The sequence below is a fragment of the Saimiri boliviensis genome, chromosome 6 (genome assembly GCF_048565385.1).
Source record: "Saimiri boliviensis isolate mSaiBol1 chromosome 6, mSaiBol1.pri, whole genome shotgun sequence".
NCBI lineage: Eukaryota > Metazoa > Chordata > Mammalia > Primates > Cebidae > Saimiri > Saimiri boliviensis.
In genome coordinates this window covers 53928989-53954883 of record NC_133454.1, presented here as the reverse complement: position 1 = coordinate 53954883, position 25895 = coordinate 53928989, and the positions used below count along the sequence as shown (strand labels likewise).

The following is a 25895-nucleotide window of genomic DNA, read 5'->3' as shown; positions in this document are numbered from 1 at the left end:
TCATGGCTCTGTCCTACTGTTAAAGATGCTACAAAGATATATACTTAGAATAGCACCCTGTTCTCTCTTGGGGAGGCTGTAGTCAAGACGACAAGAAGTACTCCAACATTGTTATAGACATAGATGTTGTCAACAGGGTCTTTCTGTGATTTTAGCCAAAAGAAACAGTGGAAACGTTATTCTAACTACTGACATGATTCATCTCATCACTTTGGCATATGGTATTACTATTTCTCCTACTATAGCAAGTTCTAGTTTTCCCAAGACCTTACTCTCACTCTTTTGGAAATAAAGTTTAAACATATATATTTGAAACCTTCAAATTAAAATGTTATCCTCATATATTCATGTACTAGGTTAATATCACCACATGTATCCTTTCCAATTTCAGGCTAAACAGATGTGCATTTAGAGTGGTTTAAAGACAACCCAGCTTAATATCAAGAGAAATCATGACCTTTCATGGAATATTTGATGGAAAAAACACTGATTTTTAACATATCTTATTTTATTCAGATAGCAGTCTGATCACACGTGGTCCAGTAACACTCAAATAATAAATCAAATATAACCAGATGTTAAAGATTGGTCTTCAAACATCATAGCCAATGATGCCACGCTTGCCTATGATCTCTCCGACATAAAACCACATCAACACCTCAGTGGCCACCAAACCATTCAGCACAGCTTCCTGAAAAAAGAAGCATACATTTTAAGGTATCTTTTTTTCTTATATGTTTAAAACTATTCTTTTCCAGAATTAAGAGACAAAGAACATAGAGATGCTTTTCAAACTAGAAGGCAGTTTTACTCAAAGTTGAGAATTATGAAGATTACTTTCGTTCAATTGCTAAGAACCCTTGAACTTTCAATTTTTAAGGTAGTCAGAGCTTATAAATTCTTTCAAAGCATTCTATAAAGATCTGAACTGACTTAACCCTTTCATTATAAGTTTATGAGACACTTTATGAGCCCTAAAACAACCCACATCCTGGATAGCTGGCACATTTAGATAGGGTATTCATATGAAAGGATGGCTCTAGGAAGACTGAATCTCTGAACATTTTTGTCTGGCAAAAGAAATCTGCTGAAAGATGAAGTGCTGTCTCCCCCTTTAGACCTCATTTTTATTCATTTACTATTTGACTTGACTCTTACCAAGTATCTGGTATTCATATCAACATTTTAGTGCCCCAAAGAGAAATATACACATATGGCTCAGGAAAGCAGCTATTAATACATGCAAAAATATGGATCTTGAAATTCTAGTTGAAAAAATAACTTTGCATAACAAAACTGGACCTTTTCCTTTTAGCACTTCTCGAAGTGAATTTTCCCCATCAAATTAGGCCAGAAGTTTATGGAAGTCTTCTGAAAAGCAACCGTATTTCCCAGGACGTAGGCTCTAAAACCCACAATTATTTAGGCTTTCTGTACTCTGTGCTTGGATCATGCAAATAAAATCCAAGTTCCAATTCTTTTTTTTTTTTTTTCTTTTAAGAGATAGGGTCTTACTCTGTCACTCAGGGAGTGGCACAATCATAGCTCACTGCCTCCTCTAACTCCTGGGCTTAAGCAATCCTCTCACCTCAGCCTCCCAAGTAGTTGAGACTACAGGTGCATGCCACTGCACCTGGCAATTTTTTTTCACCTTTTTAGGGCAGAGATAGGGCCTTGCTATATTGTCCAGGCTGGTCCTGAACTCCTGGCCTCAAGTGATCCTCCTACCTTGGCCTCCCAAAGTGCTGGGATTACAGGTAGGAAGTGACTGCACATGGCCACAGGTTCCAATTCTTAGAGTTTTTAGATTTTATCTTCACACAATTCAATAACCCAGGTTTGGTATTTTTATCCTACACATAAGAAGTGTTAGCTTCCTGACTGTGATATAGTTCAAGAGATATTTTGGCTGAATAGGGGACAATTCCAGGAATACAGATGAAAAAAGTACAGATTCAGCAAAGCAAGCCATCATATTTTAGTATACTATCTAAACCGGAAAGGGGAAAAAAAATTCCCAATAAATAATCTCACTTTTTTGCTAGGTTTAAGATGCTTAGGAAACTAAGACATAAAATAGGCTAATTATTTCTACCCTGGTGACAAAATTAGAAAAATAAGTATCTTCCTCAGCAGTCAAAAATAGGATTTAAGCCTGCAACAACCAGAGCATCAGAGCCAGGATGACCCCTGGGTCCCATTCCTAAGACGTGGTTACTTTATTTTCCCCTTGTTAAGACATAGGAAGACTTAATTTTTAAATGGTCAGTGTCCAGTTGAAGGCAGAACACTAATCAGATTTCAAGGCCCACAACTTGGGGACTAGGCCACCTTGTGTTGAGGGAACTCTGCCACCTGCACACAACCCATGGCTAAAGTGAATTCAGTGACACTACTGCCCTGATGACTCCTTAGGATGTGGTCAAAACAGCATCAAATGTTTCTTCTCTTCCTTTCCCCAAGACAGTGTCCTCAACCTGTTAAATTAAGTCAGCCGGGCACGGTGGCTCATGGCTATAATCCCAGCAGTTTGGAAGGCCATGGTGGGTGGATCACCTGAGGTCTGGAGTTTGAGACCAGCCTGGCCAACATGGTGAAACCCTGTCTCTAATAAAAATGAAAAAAAAAATTAGCTGGGTGTGGTGGCACGTGCCTGTAGTCCCAGCTACTCAGGAGGCGGAGGCAGGAGAATTGCTTGAACCCGGGAGGTGGATGTTGCAGTGAGCAGAGATTGCACCACTGCACTCCAGCCTGGGGGACAGAGTGAGACTCCGTTTCAAAACAAACAAACAAAAAACTTTTTTCTCGTTCTGTTAGATTCAGCCTCATTGGAAACACATACATTAATTAAAAAAAAAATCAGAAAAATCCCAAGGGAAGACATTTTCTGTTAGGCACATCCGTTTTCATTTAGCCCATGGTTACCTTAACTGTGAGTTGTTTGAAGCTACCAGTCTGAGCACTATTGACTATTTCTTTCAGGCTCTGAATAGCTCTAGGGATCTCAGCAGGGGTGGGAGGAATCAGCTCAACCTTGGCGTAGTACCAAAATGTGGCCAACTGAGGCTTCGAGTAAGTCACAGCAGCTGGAAAACAAGACAAAACAAAAAAACCAGGATGAACTCACTAGAGACCAAAAGAAGCAGATGTGTAGGCTGGACAGAAATATTTATTTATGCATCACCTTCATTCACTGCTTGTACCAAATGTGCACCCGGTGTGAAAAGTCAAAGCTGCTCCCTGGTAACAAGAGGCTTTTAAAGAAGCAGAACACCTGTGCCACAGGGACGTTCAATCAGGCAGGATGCTACAAGCACATTCAGTTATGCCAGTTCTTGACTACTGGCCAGCTACTACTGTATTTCATTTATGAATGGCAAATCTAGCTAACTGTAAAGATGCTAGAAGCTGCATTTAAAAACAAGAGAACAGTCAATTTATTCATATTTTCTTGTAGAAAGACCAGCAAATTTGAAGAAAGAGGTGAAGAAAGGGATGAAGGATGAAGGATTTAGAATCCCCCACTGTAATCACTCTTAAGAACAAGATAAAAACTTATCATAATATTATCTATAAATCCGGATGGAATTATAATAACTGATACCCATTTTGGTATCCCTATCAATATGTGCTGGATTAAATTCTTTCTCTAACAAAAGCACAGCTGCTCCTCTTCCAAAGACACCACAAATAATAAAAGTAAAACCTACATGTATTGTTAAGAACAGCCCAAACTAGAATCTATTACTAAGTTGGAATTCCTCAAGGTATTTACTATTTCAAGAGAAGAGATCATTAGCAACCAGGGTAGCTGTGAGACTGTGGTAGTGATTTCAGAAAGAGAAAGACATTTTTTATTTAAAAAAAATTACAAAAGAGGCTAGGTGCAGTGGTCATGCCCATAAACCCAGAATTTTGAGAGGCCGAGGAGGGAAGATCACTTGTGGCCAGGAATTTGAGACCAGCCTGGCCAACATGATGAAACCCTGTCTCTACTAAAACTACAAAAATTAGCTGGGCATGGTGGTGTGTGCCTGTAGTCCCAGCTACTTGGGAGGCTGAGGCACAAGATCGCTTGAACCTGGGAGCCAGAGGTTGCAGTGAGCGAAGATCTCACCATTACACTCCAGCCTGGGGGACAGAATGAGACTGTTTGAAATGTAATAAAACCAGCATGAACATCCATAAAGTGTCTGTTGTTCAAAGACAGATTACTCAAGCCTCTTGCTGTTTTCCTTGTATTAACTGCCTCTGTTTGAGTATTTCTGAATTACTATCTCCCTTGTCTCCCTCGTCTTCTGTGTTTGGGGGTACAGGCTACCTTGAAGCAGACACAAATCTCCAAGAGGTCGTTCCAAATAGAACTGCCAAGGCCTGTAAGATGCGGCAGTCAAAAAAAGTATAGTCTTGTGGAACAGTCAACCAACTCTCTTTAATATTATCTCCAACACTGACGCAGAATTGCTTCAACCCGGGAGGCAGAGGTTGCGGTGAGCCGAGGTCGTGCCACTGCACTCCAGCCTGTTGACAAAACGAGACTGACAAAAAATAAAAACAAAAACAAAACAAAACAAAAAACAAAAAACGAGACTGACCAAAAAAAAAAAAAAAAAATCTCCAACACATAGGTATTTCACCCTATAAAACAATGAATCAGTATACTGTACATAAACACTATTTTAGGGGCTAAATTCGTTTCTTAGGGGATACAGGTTAAAGAGTTTGAAAACTGCTTTACATGTATACAACAGATAAAATGTAACAAATGGTAGATGGTGGGAGCTAGGTTTCTCCGTGGAGGTGAAGCAAGAAAAAACCCCATGGTACTGGGTTAGAGTTGGACTCATGTTTAGCTTAATACATACACTGACTAATAGACACAGAAACAATTTTATATACATAAATTCATGTATCTGCATGGGTTAGTACACATGTATACACATACGCACATCTATATGGATACATATCTACATCCCTGTCGACTGGGAGGACCTAGAAGTGTGATATTCTAGCAGCAAGAAACACACACAGCACCCAGACCTTAGTTTCTCAATTCTATTGTCCAATAAAACAAACTAAGGTTCCTTGGAGAAATGGCTGATTCTAAGGCAGGGACATGGTAAATGCAATATAAATCTGAAGCATCTTGTAGCACTAGAAAGTGAAAGGGCATGTCAAAGGGACAGACAGGTGCTAACCCCAAAGAGCTTTTGAATAGCTGAGGCTGAAATAATTTGAGCAATAATATGATATTTGATATAAAAGTATGAAATAAATGTACAAGTCCATACAATAAGTGATTAGATAAATAAATGGAGAAGAGACAAATCTTTCTCACAGAAGAATTCTATTTAATTTATGTAGCTATTCCCTCCTACAGGAGATGGAATCCCCCACTGTAATCACACCCTGCCTTTATGGGATAGGCTTAGGATTTGTTTCTAAAGAACAGAACACTGAGTGAAAAAGCAGTAACTTTACAGAGGAGGAACCTATAACCAAGTGATGAAATCTTTTATCACCAGTGATGTCATATGAATATCATATACCTCCTGACATGTGATTAGGGCACCTCATCCCTGTGGCATTTCCTTAAAATCCATAGTTCCAGACTAAGCATGAGAAAAACATCAGACAAATCCAGATTGAGGAAATTATGCAAGATACCTAGATAGATACTTAGACAAGACAGATACCTAGACACCTTAAGACTGTCAAGGTCAGGAAAGATGAGAGAAGAGTGGGAAACTGTCCCAGACCAGAGAAGGCTGGGAAGACACAGAAGCTAAATGCAACGTGGTACACTGTACTGGATCCTGGAACTGAAAGAGATTAATGGAAAAACTGTTGAAATACAAATAAAGTCTACAGTTTAGTTAAGGGGGAAAAAAAAATCACATTCTATGATCTTCCTAGGCAAGCCTGATGATAAAATTACTTATTTCCATAAACCTCTTTGACCCCTTAGAAGAATTAACACATGCAATCAGTAATTTTTATTAACTATTTAACATTCGCATTTAATACACTAGCCTATGTATGTTATGAAGCAAAATGTAGTTCCACATTAACATTCTGGCCCAGCTGAGTCCTCCTTTCTAAGTACTTTTGGAAGAATAACAAGTTATTTTTCAATTGTTCACAATAATGGAGGGAAGAGTTTATATACTTCATAAAATTACTTACTGTTCCTTTTAGATTTTGTCATTAGTTTGCAATTCCTTAATATGTGCCACCTAAAAAATGTGAAAGCCACACCAGAAAAAAAAAAATCCACTTGAAATATTAAGAATTGTGCCTTAGCCGGGCGCAGTGGCTCACGCCTGTTATCCCAGCACTTTGGGAGGCCGAGGTGGGTGGACCACAAGGTCAAGAAATTGAGACCATCCTGCTCAACATGGTGAAACCCCGTCTCTACTAAAAATACAAAAAATTAGCTGGGCATGGTGGTGCGTGTCTGTAATCCCAGCTACTCAGGAGGCTGAGGCAGGAGAATTGCTTGAACCCAGGAGGCGGAGGTTGTGGTGAGCTGAGATCATGCCATTGCACTCCAGCCTGGGTAACAATAGTGAAACCCTGTCTCAAAAAAAAAAAAAAAAAATTGTGCCTTAAATCATCCACAAAGTCCAGAGTGAAGCCTCCAATCTTTTTTTTTCCTCTTTAGTTTTGTTTTTTTTTCTTTGAGACAGAGTCTCACTCCGTCACCAGGTGGAGTGCAGTGGTGCGATCTCGGCTCATGGCAACCAACCTCTTCCTCCTGGGTTCAAACGATTCTCCTGCCTCAGCCTTCTGACTAGCTGGGATTACAGGTGCCTGCCACCACACCCAGCTAATTTTTGTTTTAATAGAGACGAAGTCTCACCATGTTTGCCAGGCTGGTCTTGAACTCTTGACCTGAAGTGATCTGCCTGCCTTGGCTTCCCAAAGTGCGTGGGGTATGAGCCACCACTCAGGGCCATCTGTTTTGATTTATATAAAATCGAAGAGCTCTATATCAGATATCTTGATAATCTTAGTAAAGAAAGATTTTCTTGCAAGTTTAAGAAATTGTTTAGGAAAATGTGTAAAATGTTTCACTGGTAGGCTGTGGGGTTCTGCAGAAGAGGCTTCAACAACTCAGAGTTTGGCTGGTGATGGAGGGAAGAGAGGAGAGAACGAATAAAATACCCGGATGGCCCTGTGGCTCACGTCTGTAACTCCAGCACTTCGGGAGGCCGAGGCGGGAGGATCTCTTGAGCCCAGGAGTTACCTGGGCAACATCACGAAATCCTGTCTCTACAAAACATACAAAAATTAGCCAAGCATGGTGGTGTGCGCCTGTGATCCCAGCTACTCAGGAGGCTGAGGTGGAAGGATCGCTTGAGCCCGGGAGTTGGAGGCTGCAGTGAGCCACTGCAGAGTGAGTCCCTGTCTTCTGGGGTGGGGGGCAGGAAAGAAAGAAAAGAAAATACCCAAATCAAACTCAAACCCAGCAAAATAGGCTAACAAATATTACGTGTGTGTGTGTGTTTTTTTTTTTTTAAATTCTGTTTTCTATGAACATTTTATAAATCTGAGCGAAAGTTAAGAGATCTGACCTTCAGTCGCTTACTGGAATATAGCACACCTAGGAAAAACACGTCAATTTAGCTTATCTCACTTCAGGAATAAAATGAATAGCTTACCACTTAGAAGGCAACTGAAATATTAACTGGCCGAATAAACTAGTATTCAGGGGCTGGGATTATTCAGGGTTATTGTGAAATACAGCGGTCTACCAGTGAGGCTCTTCAAGCTGAAAAAATTCCACGAATGCTAAGGTGTAAAAACAAAGATTACTGTTTATACGGAACCCGTTCTATGATTCTTGGGGCACGGATACTCATCCATGAAGTCCATTTCCACCTAAAACTTCCCTCAGATTAAAGCGAAAGTATCTCAGAATCCATCAAAGTGAACGTTCAAAAAACTCACCCAGCCTTAAACATTTCTGTAGACTTCCAAATATTTCACTGAGAACCGGACCATGTGATGAGGCCGAACTGATGTACATTCACACCCTTCTGCCCTTCCTTTTCCTGGCTCGCCTAACAGAGCCAACCCCCCAGATCCTTGCTCTTAGCGATCTCAGGGGGCGTAATGGCTGCAGCTGCCGGGCAATGCCGGGCATCCTTCACGCTACCTCCCTTCCCCGTCATGGTTAGAATTCAGGAACTTCTAGGCTGGGTAGAGAACCCAATCTGCAGGTCAAGCGAGCGGAAGGCTGAAGGAGAGTCGCCAACCTGCCTCCGGCTCCCTCCACCAGCAGGCCATCCCGCCCCGGCTCCCGCAAGGCCCCTCGAGTCTTTGCCGCCTGCTTCTACCTCTCAGGCCATCGCAGGCCTCCCCGCCGACCGTGTGCCCCACCTCGGCAGTCTCATATCGGGCTCACCGTTCACCAGCGCCGGGGTCTTCTCCACAAGGTTACGGATAAATTGGGCCATGGTTCTGGGATGGAAAGTCCGTCGCCCCGAACGGCCGCCTGAATGTCACCCCCCCGGAAGGACCCACTGCAGGACCCCGTCCCACTTCCAAGGTCAGGCCGCCTCTTTCCGCGCCGGTCCAAGATATTTAAATGTCCAAAGATCTTTGCAGGATCTAGTCTGTCAATTTATTTTTTTCAACATGGAGAGAAAGTGGATATCAAAAGATGATATTAGAGAGCATGTGAAGAACAGTGGGATGCTACAGAGAAGCAGGCATTTTGTGGGGCAGCCACTGGTAGAAATCCGGAAAACCGACAAGGAAGGGAAATGCGCATGCGCCCTGAAGCTGCAGTGCTTTTCTTGCCGTCGACCTCAGCTATTTCGTGCAGGGTGCTTTCACAGTGATTCTGTTGCCTAAGTATGAAGTCAGTATTGGAGAAGGATTCGCTGAGATTCTTCTAGTCCAACACGATCGTTGTACAGAGGTAGAGAGAGTCCAAGGCCAAATATGTAAAGTTAGGGGCTGAGCAAGAACCACACAACCTGTCACCGGCTCAATCCATAGCCCTTTTTATTTTTTTGAGATAGTCTCGCTCTGTCGCCCAGGCCGAAGTGCAGTGGCACGATTTCGGCTCACTGCAACCTCGGGCCCCCAGGTTCCAGAGATAGTCGTGCATCAGTCTCCCGAGTAGATTGGACTACAGGTGCCCGCCACCACGCCCTTGCAGCAAGTTACTGTATTTTGAGTAGACACGGGGTTTCACCATGTTGGTCAGGCTGGTCTCGAACTTCTAGCCTCAAATGATCCACTCGCCTAGGTGCTGAGATTACAGGGTGAGCCACCGCGCCTGGCCCCATAATCTCCAACTTTTTTTTTTTTTTTTTTTTTTTTTTTTTTGAGACGGAGTTTCGCTCTTGTTACCCAGACTGGAGTGCAATGGCACGATCTCGGCTCACCGAAACCTCCGCCTCCTGGGTTCAGACAATTCTCCTGCCTCAGCCTCCTGAGTAGCTGGGATTACAGGCACGCGCCACCATGCCCAGCTAATTTTTTGTATTTTTTTTTTGTAGAGACGGGGTTTCACCATGTTGACCAGGATGGTCTCGATCTCTTGACCTCGTGATCCACCCGCCTCGGCCTCCCAAAGTGCTGGGATTACAGGCGTGAGCCACTGCGCCCGGCTTTTTTTTTTTTTTTTTTTTTTGAGATGGAGTTTCGTTCCCATCGCGCAGGCTGGAGTGCAGTGGCGCGATCTCGTCTCACTACAACCTCTACCTCCCGGGTTCAAGTGATTCTCCAGCCTCAGCTTCCCGAGTAGTTGGGATTACAGGTGCGCGCTACCATGCCCGCCTAATTTTTGTAATTTTAGTAGAGTTGGGGTTTCGCCATGTTGGCCAGGCTGGCCTTGAACTCCTGACCTCAGGTGATCCTCCAGCTTTGGCCTCCCAAAGTGCTAGGATTACAGGTGTGAGCCACTGCGCCTGGCTGATAGCCCTTCGTAAAGCTGATTTTTTTTGTAATCCCACTCTCCCCAAAATCTTGTATCAGGATTTGAATCCATTTTCCCTAATTTCCTAATTAGCTACAAGGAGCTGTGCAGATGTGAGGAACAAAATCACACGTACTGAACGCCAACACTATGCCAGGCATTTTGGAATTTAAAGAAAGCCTGTGTTTTAAGGCATTGTTCCCGTTGAGACTGGGCTTGAAAAATGACCACACAATTTGGAAGTGGCAGAGTTGAGATCTGAAGAAGTTGGAATGTAATCTCAGAGATGGGCATTCTATGAGATTAGGCATGGTGCTGATTTGAGCATACTTCCTAGAGAAGATCCTTGAGCCGATGTGTGAGAGAACAGTTGTATACTACAGAGGGCTGAAACTTCATAGTTTAATATGAGGAGGAAAAGATGTCATGTAGGGAAGTGGCATTTGATGAAAGGAACAGAACTGTAAGTATCCTGGAGAAGTCTGAGCAGAAGTAAATCTCTGATTTATGGAATGGTTACAGAGGTGAAAAGAAAAATTAGAAGTGATATCAGGAACTAAGAACTTTTCAATGAAGGAGTGATTCTCCTGCCCTAGTATAATGCAGAGAAGTCAAATTAAGGATGGGAAAGTTAATTTAGCACTATGGAAATCTTTAAGATTAATGCAGCTTCAAAAAATTAGGACAGAAGCCAGGGTGAATGGTGAAGAAATACGACTGTAAAGGATTACAAGCCAGAAAACCAAAGGGGGATGTGCAACTCAGGGGAGAAATTGAAGACAGAGAGAGGCAATGATGTGGGTCTTGCCATATTGTCCAAGTTAGTCTTAAACTCCTGGCCTCAAGAGATCATCCCACTTCAGCCTCTCGCTTAGCTCTGGATATTACAGGCACAGGCCACCCTGCCTGATGAGAAGGGATACTGACAAGAGCCCTAATGAGGCAGGAAAGGAGAAATAGCCAGAGATCGATGGGGCCTTTTCCACAGATGGGATGATGGGAGAGAAGTTTGAAAGTCTTCGAAGTCTCTGAAGTTTTTATCTTCCCAGCAAAATAGAAGACAAAGTCATCAGAGTGCAAGTGGTAAATGGGAGGGGAGGATGGGAAGGAATTTAAGGAAGGAGGCCAAAGTTTGGAATAGCTGAAGGATACACAGAAGGGTTGTTGGGCAACAGTAGAGACAAGTCTGTGGTTGCACCATTCTAAAAGTTGTGTTTATCCTCCATCAGTGGTCTGCAGTTTGGATACTGCGGCAGAGGGGAATGGCTGAGTTAATCTAGGCTGAGATCTTGCATGGCAGGGGTACAGAAACAACGAGCAAGAAAAGGGAAGATAACAGCAAATGATTCCAGAGACCTGGGGTTCAAGCCAGACAAAGAAAAACAGTGAAGCCAAAAGAGAGCTGGTTAGGAAAACCATGCCGTGACATTCATCTCCTGAGGGTAACCCCAGGATCCCCTCCAGAGGCCTGGTAAGGCAGGCTGGGTCTGCCAGGTCACACATAGTTGATATTACCTGCCTAAAAAAAAAAAAAAAAAGAGTTAAAAGTCAGAATCCTCTAAGTTTTCAGGGCGATTTCTGAAACTGGCACTAACTTTTAATACTGTAATAAAGTGATAACAAAGGTTGTAAGTCAGGTGTTCATTTATTAAATACAAGTTTTGAACAAACACTGCCAGGCAAGTTTGACAAGTAGTAACCTTCCTGGAATGTTTCAAAATACAGTGGTGTTGATCAAGTTTAACTTCAATCAACCTTTTTCTTCATTTTCTGTTTCTAGGTTCATTTCCTGTTGAGCAATTAGAGCATGTGCATTATTTCCTCACATGACATCAACAATGCAGCATCAGCCTCTGGCTTGTAAAGGCACCCAGTAGACTTATGCTCTGTGCAGTGGCTGCTTAGCAACCAGCATCAAATAAAGTAATGAAGCTTTTGTAGAGTGTGATACCAAATAGCAACTGGCACCTTCACCTGCACCATTGAAAAACCTTTAAAGTTTCCTTCAGTTTTCACATATCCATTAAAAACTTTATTAAAAAACAAAACCCACACTGCTTGATAAAACATACTTAAACAATTTTCCAAGTTTAGTATTAGCCTCTTGGTAAGTTATGACCAATACCAGAGCTGAGTAAAGAGTCTTCATTTTCTGTCATACTCCAGGAAAGCCAACACATGAAACTAGGTATGTTAGAAAGTCAGCTCTACCAGATTTAGAGCTGCTTCTAAGTTCCAGACAAAACATCTTTTTAAGCTTCCAAGGGTATATACACATGGTGTTGAACCAAGGTGATAACTTTTTAAAGTCTAATTTTTTTGGATGTCCTTAAATTACTTCACAGAATGAAAAAAGGCACAGAGGACACTTGGTTTCCTTATCGTAGTGGCCTTAAGCGACACACTTGCCTGTGCAAAGAGTTTACAGATATTCAGCAGCATTCATGGTGCCATAGCCATTCATAAAAACTTTCAGGAAAAGAGCTTAAGAAAAGAAGACAAGCTTGCCAGAAAAGGCTTACAATCTGAAGGTTAAATACAGAAGAATACAGAGACTGGAGGCAGCATGGAGGTTGTTAACTAGGAAGCTGCTGGGAATAGCTGCCTTCTGAGTTTTTGTGCCCATTTTCCTCCCGTTTTTTCTTGAAAAACTCTGGTCTTCTCCCCTCTTGTTTTTAAAATGAAAACATTCTACTGGATTGAACATCCTACTAGATTGGGTTTGGAGGATAAATGCAAATAGGCAGAAGCTTATTTTATGCATAGTTCATTCTCAGAGAGGGAAAGGAGGATAATAAATATTGAATGAAGCTAATTTTAGAAAACAAATCCTGTCAACCTATGCCTTAAAGGCCCGGGGAGCACACTGAATGAATCTTACGTTCTGGCATCTGCGAAAGTGTCCTCAACTTCTTTTTCATTTACAAGCACAGCAATAGGCAACATCTATTTTATATCTGGGGTGGGAAGCCGTCTTAAATTTGAGGATTTCCAGCTGATACCATCAAAAACACATCAAGGACTGCTTATAGCCACTTGTGTTGAAATATAAAACTACTGTTTTACTTGAAAGAGACCATGGTTAATAATATGTTCCAGATGAAGCAGTGACACCAGTTTCTTGATCCTATCACTTTTCTAGTCACTTATGATATCTCTAGGCTTAGAAAGATAGTGATATAAAGACAATCCATAGGGGAATGTCCCTAGTTAGCATATTAAGCTGCACAATTGAGTAGTGAGCTCAAGCTCAACTGCAGTGGTGTCCATCTACTTACTAACTACACAGGGCTAAGTGTGTATTTAAAATGGCTTATGGACAAGGTTGTGCTCAAATTCCTACTTTGTTAATTGAAGACCTAAAGCTGTGTTAAAAGCAGCTCTTAGAAGTCAGGTCACAAGCCCAAACAAATATTAACTATATACATTTTATAATCTCAGAATTTTCTTAAGAATGAGTATGCAAGTAAACATGGCCACATACTACATACATGTCACTATGGAAGAGAAAATATAAAGTGGTACTCAGTTTACCCTAAATCAACATAAAAAAGCACATGGTGTGTGTGTATATATCTCACACTGAGATACACTGTTGATATTAGTGTCTTAAAATGACATTTTTCATGGATATGATACTCGCCTAAATCTACTCAGGCCTAGTCCTTGTAGAAACAGGTTTTCCTAAGAGAATAAGGGCCCAACAGTCTCCTCACCCCAGAAATTTTTTGACTAAAGTGTCAAAACTACATCTCCCTTACCAATCTTCATTAAAAAGACTGTATAACAAAATTAAGAGCTACCAACAGAAGTTGCATAAGATTCCTTTAAATTCTTTAAAAAAAAAATTCTCATCTATCATCTTATTCAAAAGTCTCCACAAACTTCAAGGTATCTGCTTTTATGTGAAGTTATTCTGTAACAGAAAAGGGCTTAAGTATAGATCATGAGGACTAGTAAATACACAGGATAACACAAGATTTTTTGATAATATCAGCTGTCACTGAAATATGTGACATTATATACTTACAAAGGCAGCACTCACCAAAAATGTTTGAACAGTAATTGGAAGAGAAATAGCAGGGCGATAGGAAGTTTTAGTAGTTGAAATAATATAATTTCATTTAAGAAAAGGAAGAAAAGAATATGAAGAGACAACAGAGGGTGAAAATTAGTGACAATTTCTAAACTTGGTGATGCTATAATTTCCTGCAAGCCAGGGGAGCATTGTCAAGTTCTTAGGAATCTTAACTATCATAATTTCAGCAAGAGCAGTTCTCTAATTTAGAAAAAAAAAAAAAAAAAGAAAAGGAACAGAACCAGAAAGAGAGAAACCACAAACAATTGTTTATCTGCACTCTGGGTTGGTTTTGGTTTGGTTAGTTCACAGTATCTATTCAAGTTGCTCCTTTTGTTGTTTCCTCTCTGCAAGCCACCGTTGGATTTTTTCTTTTAGTTCAGTGTTTGGCCGGATCTGGTCCATGGTGAGGGGACTACGGTTAAAAGGATCTGTTTGGTCACTGGGATGAAGAGAGAAAGAGAAATCAGGTTATTTCCGTAAGTTCTAACATTCTAAGCCAAAAATAGAACACCTGGGCATTTCATCCTAAGAATGAAGCCAGAGTTTTAAAAAATTTTTTATTTGTATTATTTTTTTAAACACGGGGTTTCACTGTGTTGGTCAGGCTGGTCTTGAACTCCCGACCTCAGGTGATCTGCCCGCCTTGGCCTCCAAAGAGCTTGGATTACAGGCATGAGCCACCATGCCCAGCGCCAGAGTTTATTATAACTTTGAGTCAGATGCTGAGTTGGGGTTAGAAAGAGTAAGAAAAAGATGATTCAGGAGCCTTCCTTCCTTTCTTTCTTCCTTTCTTCCTCCCTCTTTCCTTCCTTCCCTTTTTTTTTTTTTTTTGAGACAGAGTCTTGCCCTGTCACCCAGGCTGGAGTGCAGTGGGACCCAGGATTGAGTGTAGTGGCATGATATCAGCTCAATGCAACCTTTGCCTCCCGGGTTAAAGCTATCCTACCACCTCAGCCTCCTGAGTAGCTGGGATTACAGGTGTGCACCACAACACTCAACTAACATTTGTATTTTCAGTAGAAACAGGGTTTCACCATGTTGGCCAGGCTGCTCTCAAACTCCTGGCCTCAAGTGATTCACCAGCCTTGGCCTCCCAAAGTGCTGGGATTACAGGTGTAAGCCACCCACCCAGCCTCCATTTCTTTCTTTTTTTTTTTTCTCAATTTTTTTTTTTTTTTGAGACGGAGTTTTGCTCTTGTTACCCAGGCTGGAGTGCAATGGCGCGATCTCGGCTCACCGCAACCTCCGCCTCCTGGGTTCAGGCAATTCTCCTGCCTCAGCCTCCTGAGTAACTGGGATTACAGGCACACACCACCATGCCCAGCTGATTTTTTGTATTTTTAGTAGAGATGGGGTTTCACTATGTTGACCAGGATGGTCTCGATCTGTTGACCTCGTGATCCACCCACCTCGGCCTCCCAAAGTGCTGGGATTACAGGCGTGAGCCACCGCACTCGGCTTTTTAAAAAATTTTTAACTTTTTTTAAAGACAGGGTTTCACCATGTTGTTCAGGCTGGTCTTAAACTCCCGACCTCAGGTGATCCACCTGCCTTGGCCTCCAAAGTGCTTGGATTACAAGTGTGAGCCACCACACCCGGCCAGCCTCTATTTCTTAATAAACCTTATCTCAACACTGCTGTTCAGATGATATTTAATTACAAGGGATTAAAAAATGCTATGCTTCTGTCACCTTTAGATTTCTCTAAGGCAGAGACACTGTACACTTACGTCAGTGTAAATAACTATTTGTAATTAAAGTGACAGATTCTTAGAGCAATATAAGATGTTAAGGAAGAAAGCCTTGTAGACTAACATTTGATTTGGTTAGTTGATTGCTATGTATGTAAGTAGGTTTGTGACAGGTGTCAGTTTTTTGGCTTCCCTAGACCACATTAGAAAAATTGTCTTGGCCCATACATAAAATACATCAAGACTAACAATAGCTAATAAGCTAAAAAAACAAAAATTGCAAAAAAAAAAAAAAAAGCCTCATGTTTTAAAAAACTTTATTAATTTGTGTTGGGCCACATTTTGAGTCTTCCTGGCCCACACATGCAGCTAGGACAAGCGTGGTTTATGACATACTTTAAAGGCTAATACATCTGCTCTCTATATTGAGGCCACTATAAAATATACATTTTCATTGACACTTTGCAAAAGACATAAGATCTAGCATAGCATAATCCATATAGTGAATGCTTAATACCAAACAGCATGAGGTAGAATTTTTTTTTTTCTTTTGAGACACAATCTTGATCTGTTGCCCAGGCTGGAGGGCAGTGGTGCAATCTTGGCTCAGTTACGATTGCAGTAGTGCAGTCATAACTCAGTGCAGCCTTGAATTCCTGTGCCCAGGCGATCTGCCTCAACCTCCTGAGTAGCCAGGACTACAGGCATGTGCCACTACAGTTGTCTAATTAAGAATAATTATTTATTTTATTTTTTTGAGATGGAGTTTCGCTCTTGTTGTCCAGGCTGGAGTGCAATGGTGTGATCTCGGTTCACCACAACCTCTGCCTCCTGGGTTCAAGTGATTTCCTGCCTCAGCCTCCCAAGTAGCTGGGATCATAGGCATGAGCCATCACATCCAGCTAATTTTGTGTTTTTAGCAGATATGGGGTTTCTCCATATTGGTCAGGCTGGTCTTGAACTCCTGACCTCAGGTGATCTGCCTGCCGTGGCCTCCCAAAGTGCTAGGATTACAGGCGTGGGCCACCACGCATGGCAAAAATAATTTTTTGTAGAGATAAAGCAATTTTGTTTTTTTTGAGACAGAGTATGGATCTATTGCCCAGGCTAGAGTGCAGTGGTGTGCTCTCAGCTCACTGCAACCTACACCTCTCAGGTTGCAGCAATTCTCCTGCCTCAGCCTCCAGAGTAGCTGGGATTACAGGCATGTGCCACCATTCCTGGCCAATTTTTTTATATTTAGTAGAGACAGGGTTTCACCATGTTGGCCAAGCTGGTCTCGAACTCCTGACCTCAAATGATCCACCCATCTCAGCCTCCCAAAGTGCTGGGATTACAGACGTGAGCCACTGTGCCTGGCTTGCTATAACTTAATTTTAAATATGGAGAGGCCAAACAAGGTGGCTCTGCCTGTAATCCTAGCACTTTGGAAGGTTGAGGTGGGTGGACTGCTTGAGCCCAGGAGTTTGGAACTGGCCTTGGCAACACAGACAGACTCCTTCTCTACAAACAATACAAAAATAAGCCAGGCACAGTGGTGCAAACAATACAAAAATAAGCCAGGCACAGTGGTGCATGGCCTGTGGTCCCAGCTACGTGGTGGGGCTGAGGGGGGAGGGTTGCTTGAGCCCAGGAAGGTGCGGCTACAGTGAGCTGAGATCATGCCACTACACTCCAGCCTGGTGACAGAGCAATACCCTGTCTCAAAAAAATAGATATATAAATATATAAATAGTGTCTCTCAGTACCCATTTCTACCTAATGCTGCACTAAAAAAAGTTAAGGGGCCGATTAAGTAGCTAATAAGCTACCATTTATTGCTTCATTTCTGTCTTTTCTTTCTTTCTTTTTTTTTTTTTTGAGAAGGAGTTTCGCTCTTGTTAACCAGGCTGGAGTGCAATGGCGTGATCTCGGCTCGCCGCAACCTCCGCCTCCTGGGTTCAGGCAATTCTCCTGCCTCAGCCTCCTGAGTAGCTGGAATTACAGGCACGCGCCACCATGCCCAGCTAATTTTTTGTATTTTTAGTAGAGACAGGGTTTCACCATGTTGACCAGGATGGTCTCGATCTCTTGACTTCATGATCCACCTGCCTCGGCCTCCCAAAGTGCTGGGATTACAGGCTTGAGCCACCGCGCCCGGCTCTTTCTTTTTTTTTAAAGACGGGGTTTTACCATGTTGGTCAGGCTGGTCTTGAACTCCCGACGTCAGGTGATCTGCCTGTCTTGGCCTCCAAAGCGCTTGGATTACAGGCGTGAGCCACTATGCTCGGCCCATTCCTGTCTTTTCTTTTCTTTTTTTTTTTTTGAGACGGAGTTTCGCTCTTGTTACCCAGGTTGGAGTGCAATGGCGCAATCTCGGCTCACCGCAACCTCTGCCTCCTGGGTTCAGGCAATTATCCTGCCTCAGCCTCCTGAGTAGCTGGGATTACAGGCATGCACCACTATGCCCAGCTAATTTTTTTGTATTTTTAGTAGAGACGGGGTTTCACCATGTTGACCAGGATGGTCTCGATCTCTTGACCTCGTGATCCACCCGCCTCGGCCTCCCAAAGTGCTGGGATTACAGGCTTGAGCCACCGCGCCCGGCCCATTCCTGTCTTTTCTACAGTTATCAAGGGGCAGACTGTCCAAAGAATAGGCAGGCTGGGGAAAATTCATGTATACCATGGCTGATACAACAACAGCAACAGGATGTGAGTAAACCCACGTGGTGAATATAATGTAAAAAATGAATTGAAAAAAATAAAAAACAGGTTGGGTGTGGTGGCTCATGCCTGTAATCCCTGCACTTTGAGAGGCTGAGGCGGGCGAATCACTTGAGCTCAGGAGTTCAAGACCAACCTGGCCAACATGGTGAAACCCTGTCACGACTAAAAATACAAAAATTAGCTGGATGTGGTGGTGCATGCCTGTAGTCCCATCTATTTGGGAGGCTCAGGTTGGAGAATCGCTTGATCCTGGGAGGCAGAGGTTGCAGTGAGCTGAGATCATGCCACTGCAGTCTATCCTGGGTGACAGAGTGAGACTGTCTCAAAAAAAAAAAAAAAAAAAAAAAAAAAGGCCAGTTGTGGTGGCTCAAACCTGTAATCGCAGCACTTTGGGAGGCTGAGGTGGGTGGATCGGTTGAACCCAGGAGTTCAAGACCAGCCTGGGCAACATGGTGAAACCCTGTCCCTACAAAAAATATTAACAATTAGTTGGGTGTGTTAATGCATGCCTGTAGTCCCAGTTACTCGGGAGGCTGAGGTAGAAGGATCACCTGAGCCCAGGCTGGAGTGCAGTGGTGTGAGCTCAGCTTACTGCAACCTCTGCCTCCCAGGTTCAAGCAATTCTCCTGCCTCGGCCTCTTGAGTACCTGGGACTACAGGTGTGTACCACCAAGCCCTGCTAATATTTTGTATTTTAGTAGAGACGGAGTTTTACCATGTTGGCCAGGCTAGTCTCAAACTCCTCAAGTGATCTGCTCGCCTCAGCCTCCCAAAGTGTTGGGATTACAGGCCATGAGCCACTGTACCCAGCCAGAAATTATTTTCTTAAGGCAGGAAGAGGTAAGGTTAGTGTTAGCATTTCTCAACAGTATGTTTTGTTTTGCAATGTTTGTATCACCAGCAATTAATCGATACCAAAATGCCTTCCAACATATCAGTAAATCAATAATATGTGGTATCTACTGGGTGCAAAGTACTGTATTAGGTGCCGGGGAGAAAAAGATAGCAAACTAATATATATCTGTGCTCTTGAGTCTACTTTTTGGGACTGGCCTACCTGAGCAAATGTCTTGCAATGGTGGATCTATCCACAGTGACTCTGGAAGATGGCAGCACCACAGGGTCACACATCAGTGTGCTCATAATGGGATCCAGGAACTCATCACAGGCATCTGCATAGGTTTCCTCTTCTTGTTGTTGGAGGTCTGCAAGAGACTATACAACACATGATAGTTAAGAGTGAATTCACGGTGTAGCTGAATTCAGCATGCTCAATGACTACACCTTAATCCTGGTCATGAATAACCCTTATAGTGATAGTGACAAATGTGAGCTTCACTTTCTCAAAAACAAGTCAAGATAGATATCCTAGGAACAAATTTAGGATTGAGCCCCAGCGTTGCACCTTCAAGTTGTCTCAGCTGCTGGTAGTCATACTGGAAATGGGTTTAAATGTTAGGAGGAAAAGAAATATATCACAAACAACATCCATCTGGCAATAGTTCTGTTGTAAATGCCATAATTCAAAAGGGGACAGGGGAAGCGGAGGTGGAGGAGGGTATTATTTGCATAATTGGAGTCACTCATGCAGCCTGTGTATGAAAAGCAGTTTCTGGTTTTTGATACTAACAGCTATAGGAATTTTAAAGTGGTTTCAACATTTGATTCCTTCATAACTCAAGTTCCTCAGGGATCCACCTGGCTAAGCTCTAAACAAAGACGAAGTCCAACTCAATAAAAAAGAAACTCAATGAAGGGAAGACTGACAGCAACAAGGAAGGTTTTCTATTAGACTTTTGTGCCATGATTTTCTTTCTTCTTTTTTTTTTTTTTTTGAGAAAGAGTTTTGCTCTTGTTAACCAGGCTGGAGTGCAATGGCGCAATCTCGGCTCACCGCAACCTCCGCCTCCTGGGTTCAGGCAATTCTCCGCCTCAGCCTCCCGAGTAGCTGAGATTACAGGCATGCGCCACCATGCCCAGCTAATTCTTGTATTTTTAGTAGAGATGGGGTTTCACCTTGTTGACCAGGATCGTCTCGATCTCTTGACCTCGTGATCCACCCGCCTCGGCCTCCCAAAGTGCTGGGATTACAGGCGTGAGCCACCGCGCCCAGCGATTTTCTTTCTTCTTAACTGCTAATAGAGCTCTGTCATACTCTAACCAATGGGATTTAGTTGAATACAATAGAGTATTTTAATCTTTAAAATGTATGCATATTCCAACAAGAGCCAACTACCAACTACATAGAGACAATCAAATTAAAAATTAGTGAATGAAAACTATCTTGAATTTTTTTCTAAAAAGTTATTCTGTATTAACACCCTACGTCTTCAAATCCATTGGTTTAACACTACATAAACATTTTCATAAAAACATCTTACATAAATATGTACATTCTTCCCTTCTAGTTTTCCAGCTGAGGTTTCTTAAATTTCTTTTTTTTTTTTTTTTTGAAAGTCTCGCTTTGTTGCCTAGGCTGGAGTGCAGTGGCACGATCTCAGCTCACTGCAACCTCCACCTTCCAGGTTCAAGCAAGTCTCCTGCCTCAGCCTCCTGAGTAGAAGGGATTATAGGCGTACTTCACCATGCCCAGCTAATTTTTGTATTTTTAGTAGAGATGGGTTTTACCATGTTGGCCAGGCTGATCTCAAACTCCTGACCTCAAGTGATCCATCCATCTTGGCTTCCCAAAGTGCTGGGATTACAAGCATGAGCCACCACACCCAGCCGATTTCTTAAATTTCTATTCTCTTATGTTGAAAAGAATAAAACTAAGAATATCGTAGTTCTAGGTGACTGACCAAAAAGAACCATCTGTTGAAATTTTCTCATGGCAATACTCTTTTTCTCCCTGAAATAGGGTAAAAATCAGCACAGCTGAGGTGACAATCTGATTTTTTTGTGTGGATTTTTAGGAGATGCTATCTTGCCAAGGCTGGAGTGCAGTGGCTATACACAGGCATGATCATAGCATACTGCAGCCTCAAACTCTTGGGATTAAGTGATCCTCCACAGCCTTAGCGTCTTTTTTTTTTTGAGACGGAGTTTCACTCTTGTTACCCAGGCTGGAGTGCAATGGCGCGATCTCGGCTCACCGCAACCTCTGCCTCCTGGGTTCAGGCAATTCTCCTGCCTCAGCCTCCTGAGTAGCTGGGATTACAGGCACGCACCACCATGCCCAGCTAATTTTTTGTATTTTTAGTAGAGACGGGGTTTCACCATGTTGACCAGGATGGTCTTGATCTCTTGACCTTGTGATCCACCCGCCTCGGCCTCCCAAAGTGCTGGGATTACAGGCTTGAGCCACCGCACCTGGCCCTAGCCTTAGCCTCTTAAGTAGGTGGGACTACAGGCTTGAGTCCCGGTGCCTGGCTGACAATGTGGTTCTTAATGAACTTGTCAGCAAATAAATCCTCCTCTTCCTCACCTTGATTCTCTCTGCCAAGTTGCTGAAAGCCACAATCATATTCCCAGGCTTATTTATTTTTTTCAAGACTCGAACTGTCTGTGCAAAGAGAGTTGGGGAATAGGAACGTCCATCCTTGGGCACAGTGGCACAGAAATTCTCTTCATCCCTGGAAGGTCAGCATCAGAAAAAAACTGATCACCAGAGGGTAGGTCAATGGAAGAGACAACAGACAGGCTGCAGAACAAGTATTCTCAGCACTCACAAGCCATGAACATTCTTTTGATATAGAAAGACTTCTTTTAACATATATACATATACACTTTTTGATATAGTTTTTTTTTTTTTTTTTTTTTTTTTTTTTTTTTTGAGACAGAGTCTCGCCCTGTCGCCAGGCTGGAGTGCAGTGGTGCGATCTAGGCTCACTGCCACCTCCGCTTTCTGGGTTCAAGTGATTTTCCTGCCTCAGCTTCCCAAGTAGCTGGGACTACAGGCACATGCCACCACGCCCAGCTAATTTTTGTATTTTTTAGTACAGATGGGGTTTCACCATGTTGGCCAGGATGGTTTCAATCTCTTGACCTCGTGGATCATGATCCATCTGCCTCCGCCTCCCAAAGTGCTGGGATTACAGGTGAGAGCCACTGCGCCCGACCTGATATAGAAACTTTCTAGAAGTCTAACAAGTATCATGTGACCTTCAAAGAATGCTACTTTTCCAAACAGTGGTACAACCAGTAATTTATCTTTGCACAGATCAAAGCAGAATACTGGAAATCGTAATGTCCCATGGGTCACACAAAATCTTATCTATTTTTTAGAGATGGGAGTCTTGCTGTGTGGCCAGGCTGGTCTCAAACTCCTGGCTTTAAGCAATCCTCCCACTTCAGCCTCCCAAGTAGCTTGGACCATAGGCACACCACACCTTGCCCAGATAAAATCTCCTTATTTAAAACTACAGAAGATTCCTTCATCAACCAACGAGGAATGAACCGTTTCTTTTCTATTTCCACATAATTATCAACCGGTCATTCTACTGCCAAAATCCTAAATCCAAACATTAGCTTGACAATTTCCAACACCAGGTACCCAAGATTTAAGTAGATAGTGCAGATATCTGATACAAGCTGCTGGGGTTTGAAGTCAAATTCGCTGAAGTCCTTGACTTTTAAGGCACCCATCTTGGGGCCAACCAGGTGTTGCAGGAAGTAGTTCAACATGGAGATGATGCGCTCAGCCAGGAAGGGATGCACAAAGAGTGACTTGATCTCTGGGAAAGAAAATAAAGTCTCTGAAAACTCAATCCATTAGCACTCTTTTCCTTATTATGTATAGTTTACTTGTTTTTTTTTTTGTGTGTGTGTGTTTTTTTTTTCGTTATGTATAGTTTACTTGGAGGCCTCTCGGGACTACATTTTATTTTTAAAATCGTGGAAGGGACTACTTTTTAAAAAACTAAGTAATTCATTTTCACTGCAGAAAATACAGACAAGCAAAAACCAAAACCGAAAACAAGAAGAGACAAAAACTACCACCCAGAGAGAAACACTGTTATCATCTTGCTAATTTAACATTTTGTTCTAGCTTTTCTGTTCATATTTACACACACACACATTTTTCAAACAAAAATGATCATATTTTACATATTCTGAAACTTACTATTTTCAGTAACTATACTGCAAATACTTTACCATTTTAGTAAGTGTATGTTCCTGTGCTGTCCAACATAGCAGCCACTGGCCACATGTGACTATTAAAATTAAATAAAAAATTCACTACTCAGTCACATTGCTACATGCGGCTAGTTAAGTATGGTACTGGACAGCCCAGATTTACAGGACATTTTCACCATCACAGAAAGTTCTATAGAACAGGGTGATTCACCTCATTTTTCTAATAAAATGAGATGGGGTCTCACTCTGTTGCCCAGGCTGGTGTCAAACTCCTGAGCTCAAAGTGAATCTCCTGCATCGGCTCCCAAAGTGTTAGGATTACAGGCATGAGCCACTGTGACCAGCTGTTTTGTATCATTTTTTCTTTTCAATTAAAAAAAATTTTTTTTTGAGACAGGGTCTTGCTGTTGCCCAGGCTGGAGTGCAGTGGCATGATCATGGCTCAAGGTAGTCTCAACCTCCTGGGCTCAAGGGATCCTTCTGCCTTGGCCTCCCAAAGTGCTGAGATTTAGGTGTGAGCCACTGTACCCAGTCTGTTTTACATTTTTTTTTTTTTTTTTTGAGATGGGGTTTCACTCTTTTGCCCAGGCTGGAGTACAATGGTGTGATCTTGGTTCACCACAACCTCCGCCTCTCGGGTACAAGCGATTCTCCTGCCTCAGCCGCCTGAGTAGCTGGGATTACAGTTATGTGCCACCATGCTCAGCTAATTTTGTATTTTTAGTAGAGACAGGGTTTCTCCATGTTGGTCAAGCTAATCTCGAACTCCTGACCTCAGCTGATCTGCCTGCCTCTGCCTCCCAAAGTGCCAGGATCACTGGTGTGAGCCACCATGCCTGGCTTACATCATTTTTAATGGCTGACTTTTCCACTTGTAACTGCACCATAAGTTATTTATTTAATGTCTTTGGTGGACATTTTAACTATTTTCAATTTTTTCCTATACCTTACTTATCAATTCATTATGGATATATCTTATAGACTCATTGCTTCTCGTTTTTTTTTTTTTTTTTTTTTTGAGATGGAGTCTTACTCTGTCACCCAGGTTGGAGTGCAGCTGTGTGATCTTTGCTCACTGCAACCTCCACCTCCCAGGTTCAAGCGGTTCTTCCGCCTCAGCCCCCCAGGTAGCTAGGACTACAGATGCCTGGTACCACACTTGGCTAATTTTTGGAATTTTACTAGAGACGGGGTTTCACTGTGTTGGCTAAGCTGGTCTGACACTTCTGACCTCGTGATCCGCCTGCCTTGGCCTCCCAAAGTGCTGGGATTATAGGTATGAGCCACCAGGCCAGCCTATCACTTCTTCTTAGCAAATCTGTAAGGAACTGCTATGTCATAGGGCATGAATTCTAAAAATTAAAAAAAATAAATTTATACATGCCAAATTTAACAAGCCAGATAGTATCATAATGCCATGCTTGGTTGGTACTGATAGTTCTTGATTTTTCAGTTTTAGTCATGATCACAAATGCCCTCAATATATAGTCAAGTTTTTGGCTAGTTTATTAAAATTATGTAAATATCATTCACAGCAGAGCCATATGCTGTCCTATTGATTATATAGTTCCTTTAGTGTAACTTTTTGCTTGTTTGCTTATTTCAGAACCTCTTTATCACTAAATCCTTTTGAAACTCTCCCACTGGAATTTAAAACTCTCAACATGGTCATTTCTAGCTGCTGATTAATTTTTGGAAACATTCTTTCTGGATGTTTCCATCCTTTGCTCCAACCTGGACTTCTTGCTCTACAGGCCTGCTGTGTAGCGGTCACACAAGCTCCTTTTACCATAATCTTGGGAATCTCCTTTGCGTCTCCCTTGTGTTGAATCCCCCCTTTCTCCTCCTGGGTTTATTTTCCCTCAGAAATGTGCCTCAGCTTCAAATGTCGCTGTTGGAAATTCAAAGCCATTTTGATACTTAAACTATGGTAACATTACCTGACTTCTCTGGAGGTATTTTAGGGTCTTCTTTTTACCATGATTTCCTAAAATTTCACAAGATTATGCCTCAGGGTGTTTTTAAAAAATTCTCTGCATAGGGTACTTGACAAGCCCTTTCTTTTTTTTTTTTTTTTTTTTTTTTTTGAGACGGAGTTTCGCTCTTGTTACCCAGGCTGCAGTGCAATGGCGCGATCTCGGCTCACTGCAACCTCCACCTCCTGGGTTCAGGCAATTCTCCTGCCTCAGCCTCCTGAGTAGCTGGGATTACAGGCACGAGCCACCATGCCCAGCTAATTTTTTGTATTTTTAGTAGAGACGGGGTTTCACCATGTCGACCAGGATGGTCTCGAACTCTCGACCTCGTGATCCACCCGCCTCGGCCTCCCAAAGTGCTGGGATTACAGGCTTGAGCCACCGCGCCCGGCGACAAGCCCTTTCAACGTAGAGGCTGTCTTTGAGT

At 42.5% G+C, this 25895-nt stretch overlaps 2 protein-coding genes across 2 annotated transcripts in view; both read right to left on the bottom strand.

The window, feature by feature from the left end:
* Positions 1–490: 490 nt before the first annotated feature.
* ATP5MG (ATP synthase membrane subunit g) lies at positions 491–8531 on the bottom strand. The gene is made up of 3 exons (XM_003923632.4): positions 8411–8531; positions 2926–3086; positions 491–691 (listed from the first exon to the last, which is right to left on the bottom strand). The coding sequence occupies exons 1-3, from the start codon at positions 8460–8462 to the stop codon at positions 593–595; spliced, it is 312 nt and encodes a 103-aa protein (XP_003923681.1). The 5' UTR covers positions 8463–8531; the 3' UTR covers positions 491–592.
* A 3188-nt stretch (positions 8532–11719) lies between these two features.
* Positions 11720–25895, bottom strand: part of UBE4A (ubiquitination factor E4A) — a 47497-nt gene continuing 33321 nt past the window's right edge. Inside the window, exons 17-20 of the mRNA XM_039470375.2 lie at positions 22909–23089; positions 21841–21988; positions 19471–19628; positions 11720–14454 (exon numbers count right to left, since the gene is read on the bottom strand). Of these exons, the coding sequence (XP_039326309.2) occupies positions 14328–14454; positions 19471–19628; positions 21841–21988; positions 22909–23089 (614 nt within the window). The 3' untranslated portion in view covers positions 11720–14327. The remainder of the gene's footprint in view (positions 14455–19470; positions 19629–21840; positions 21989–22908; positions 23090–25895) is intronic.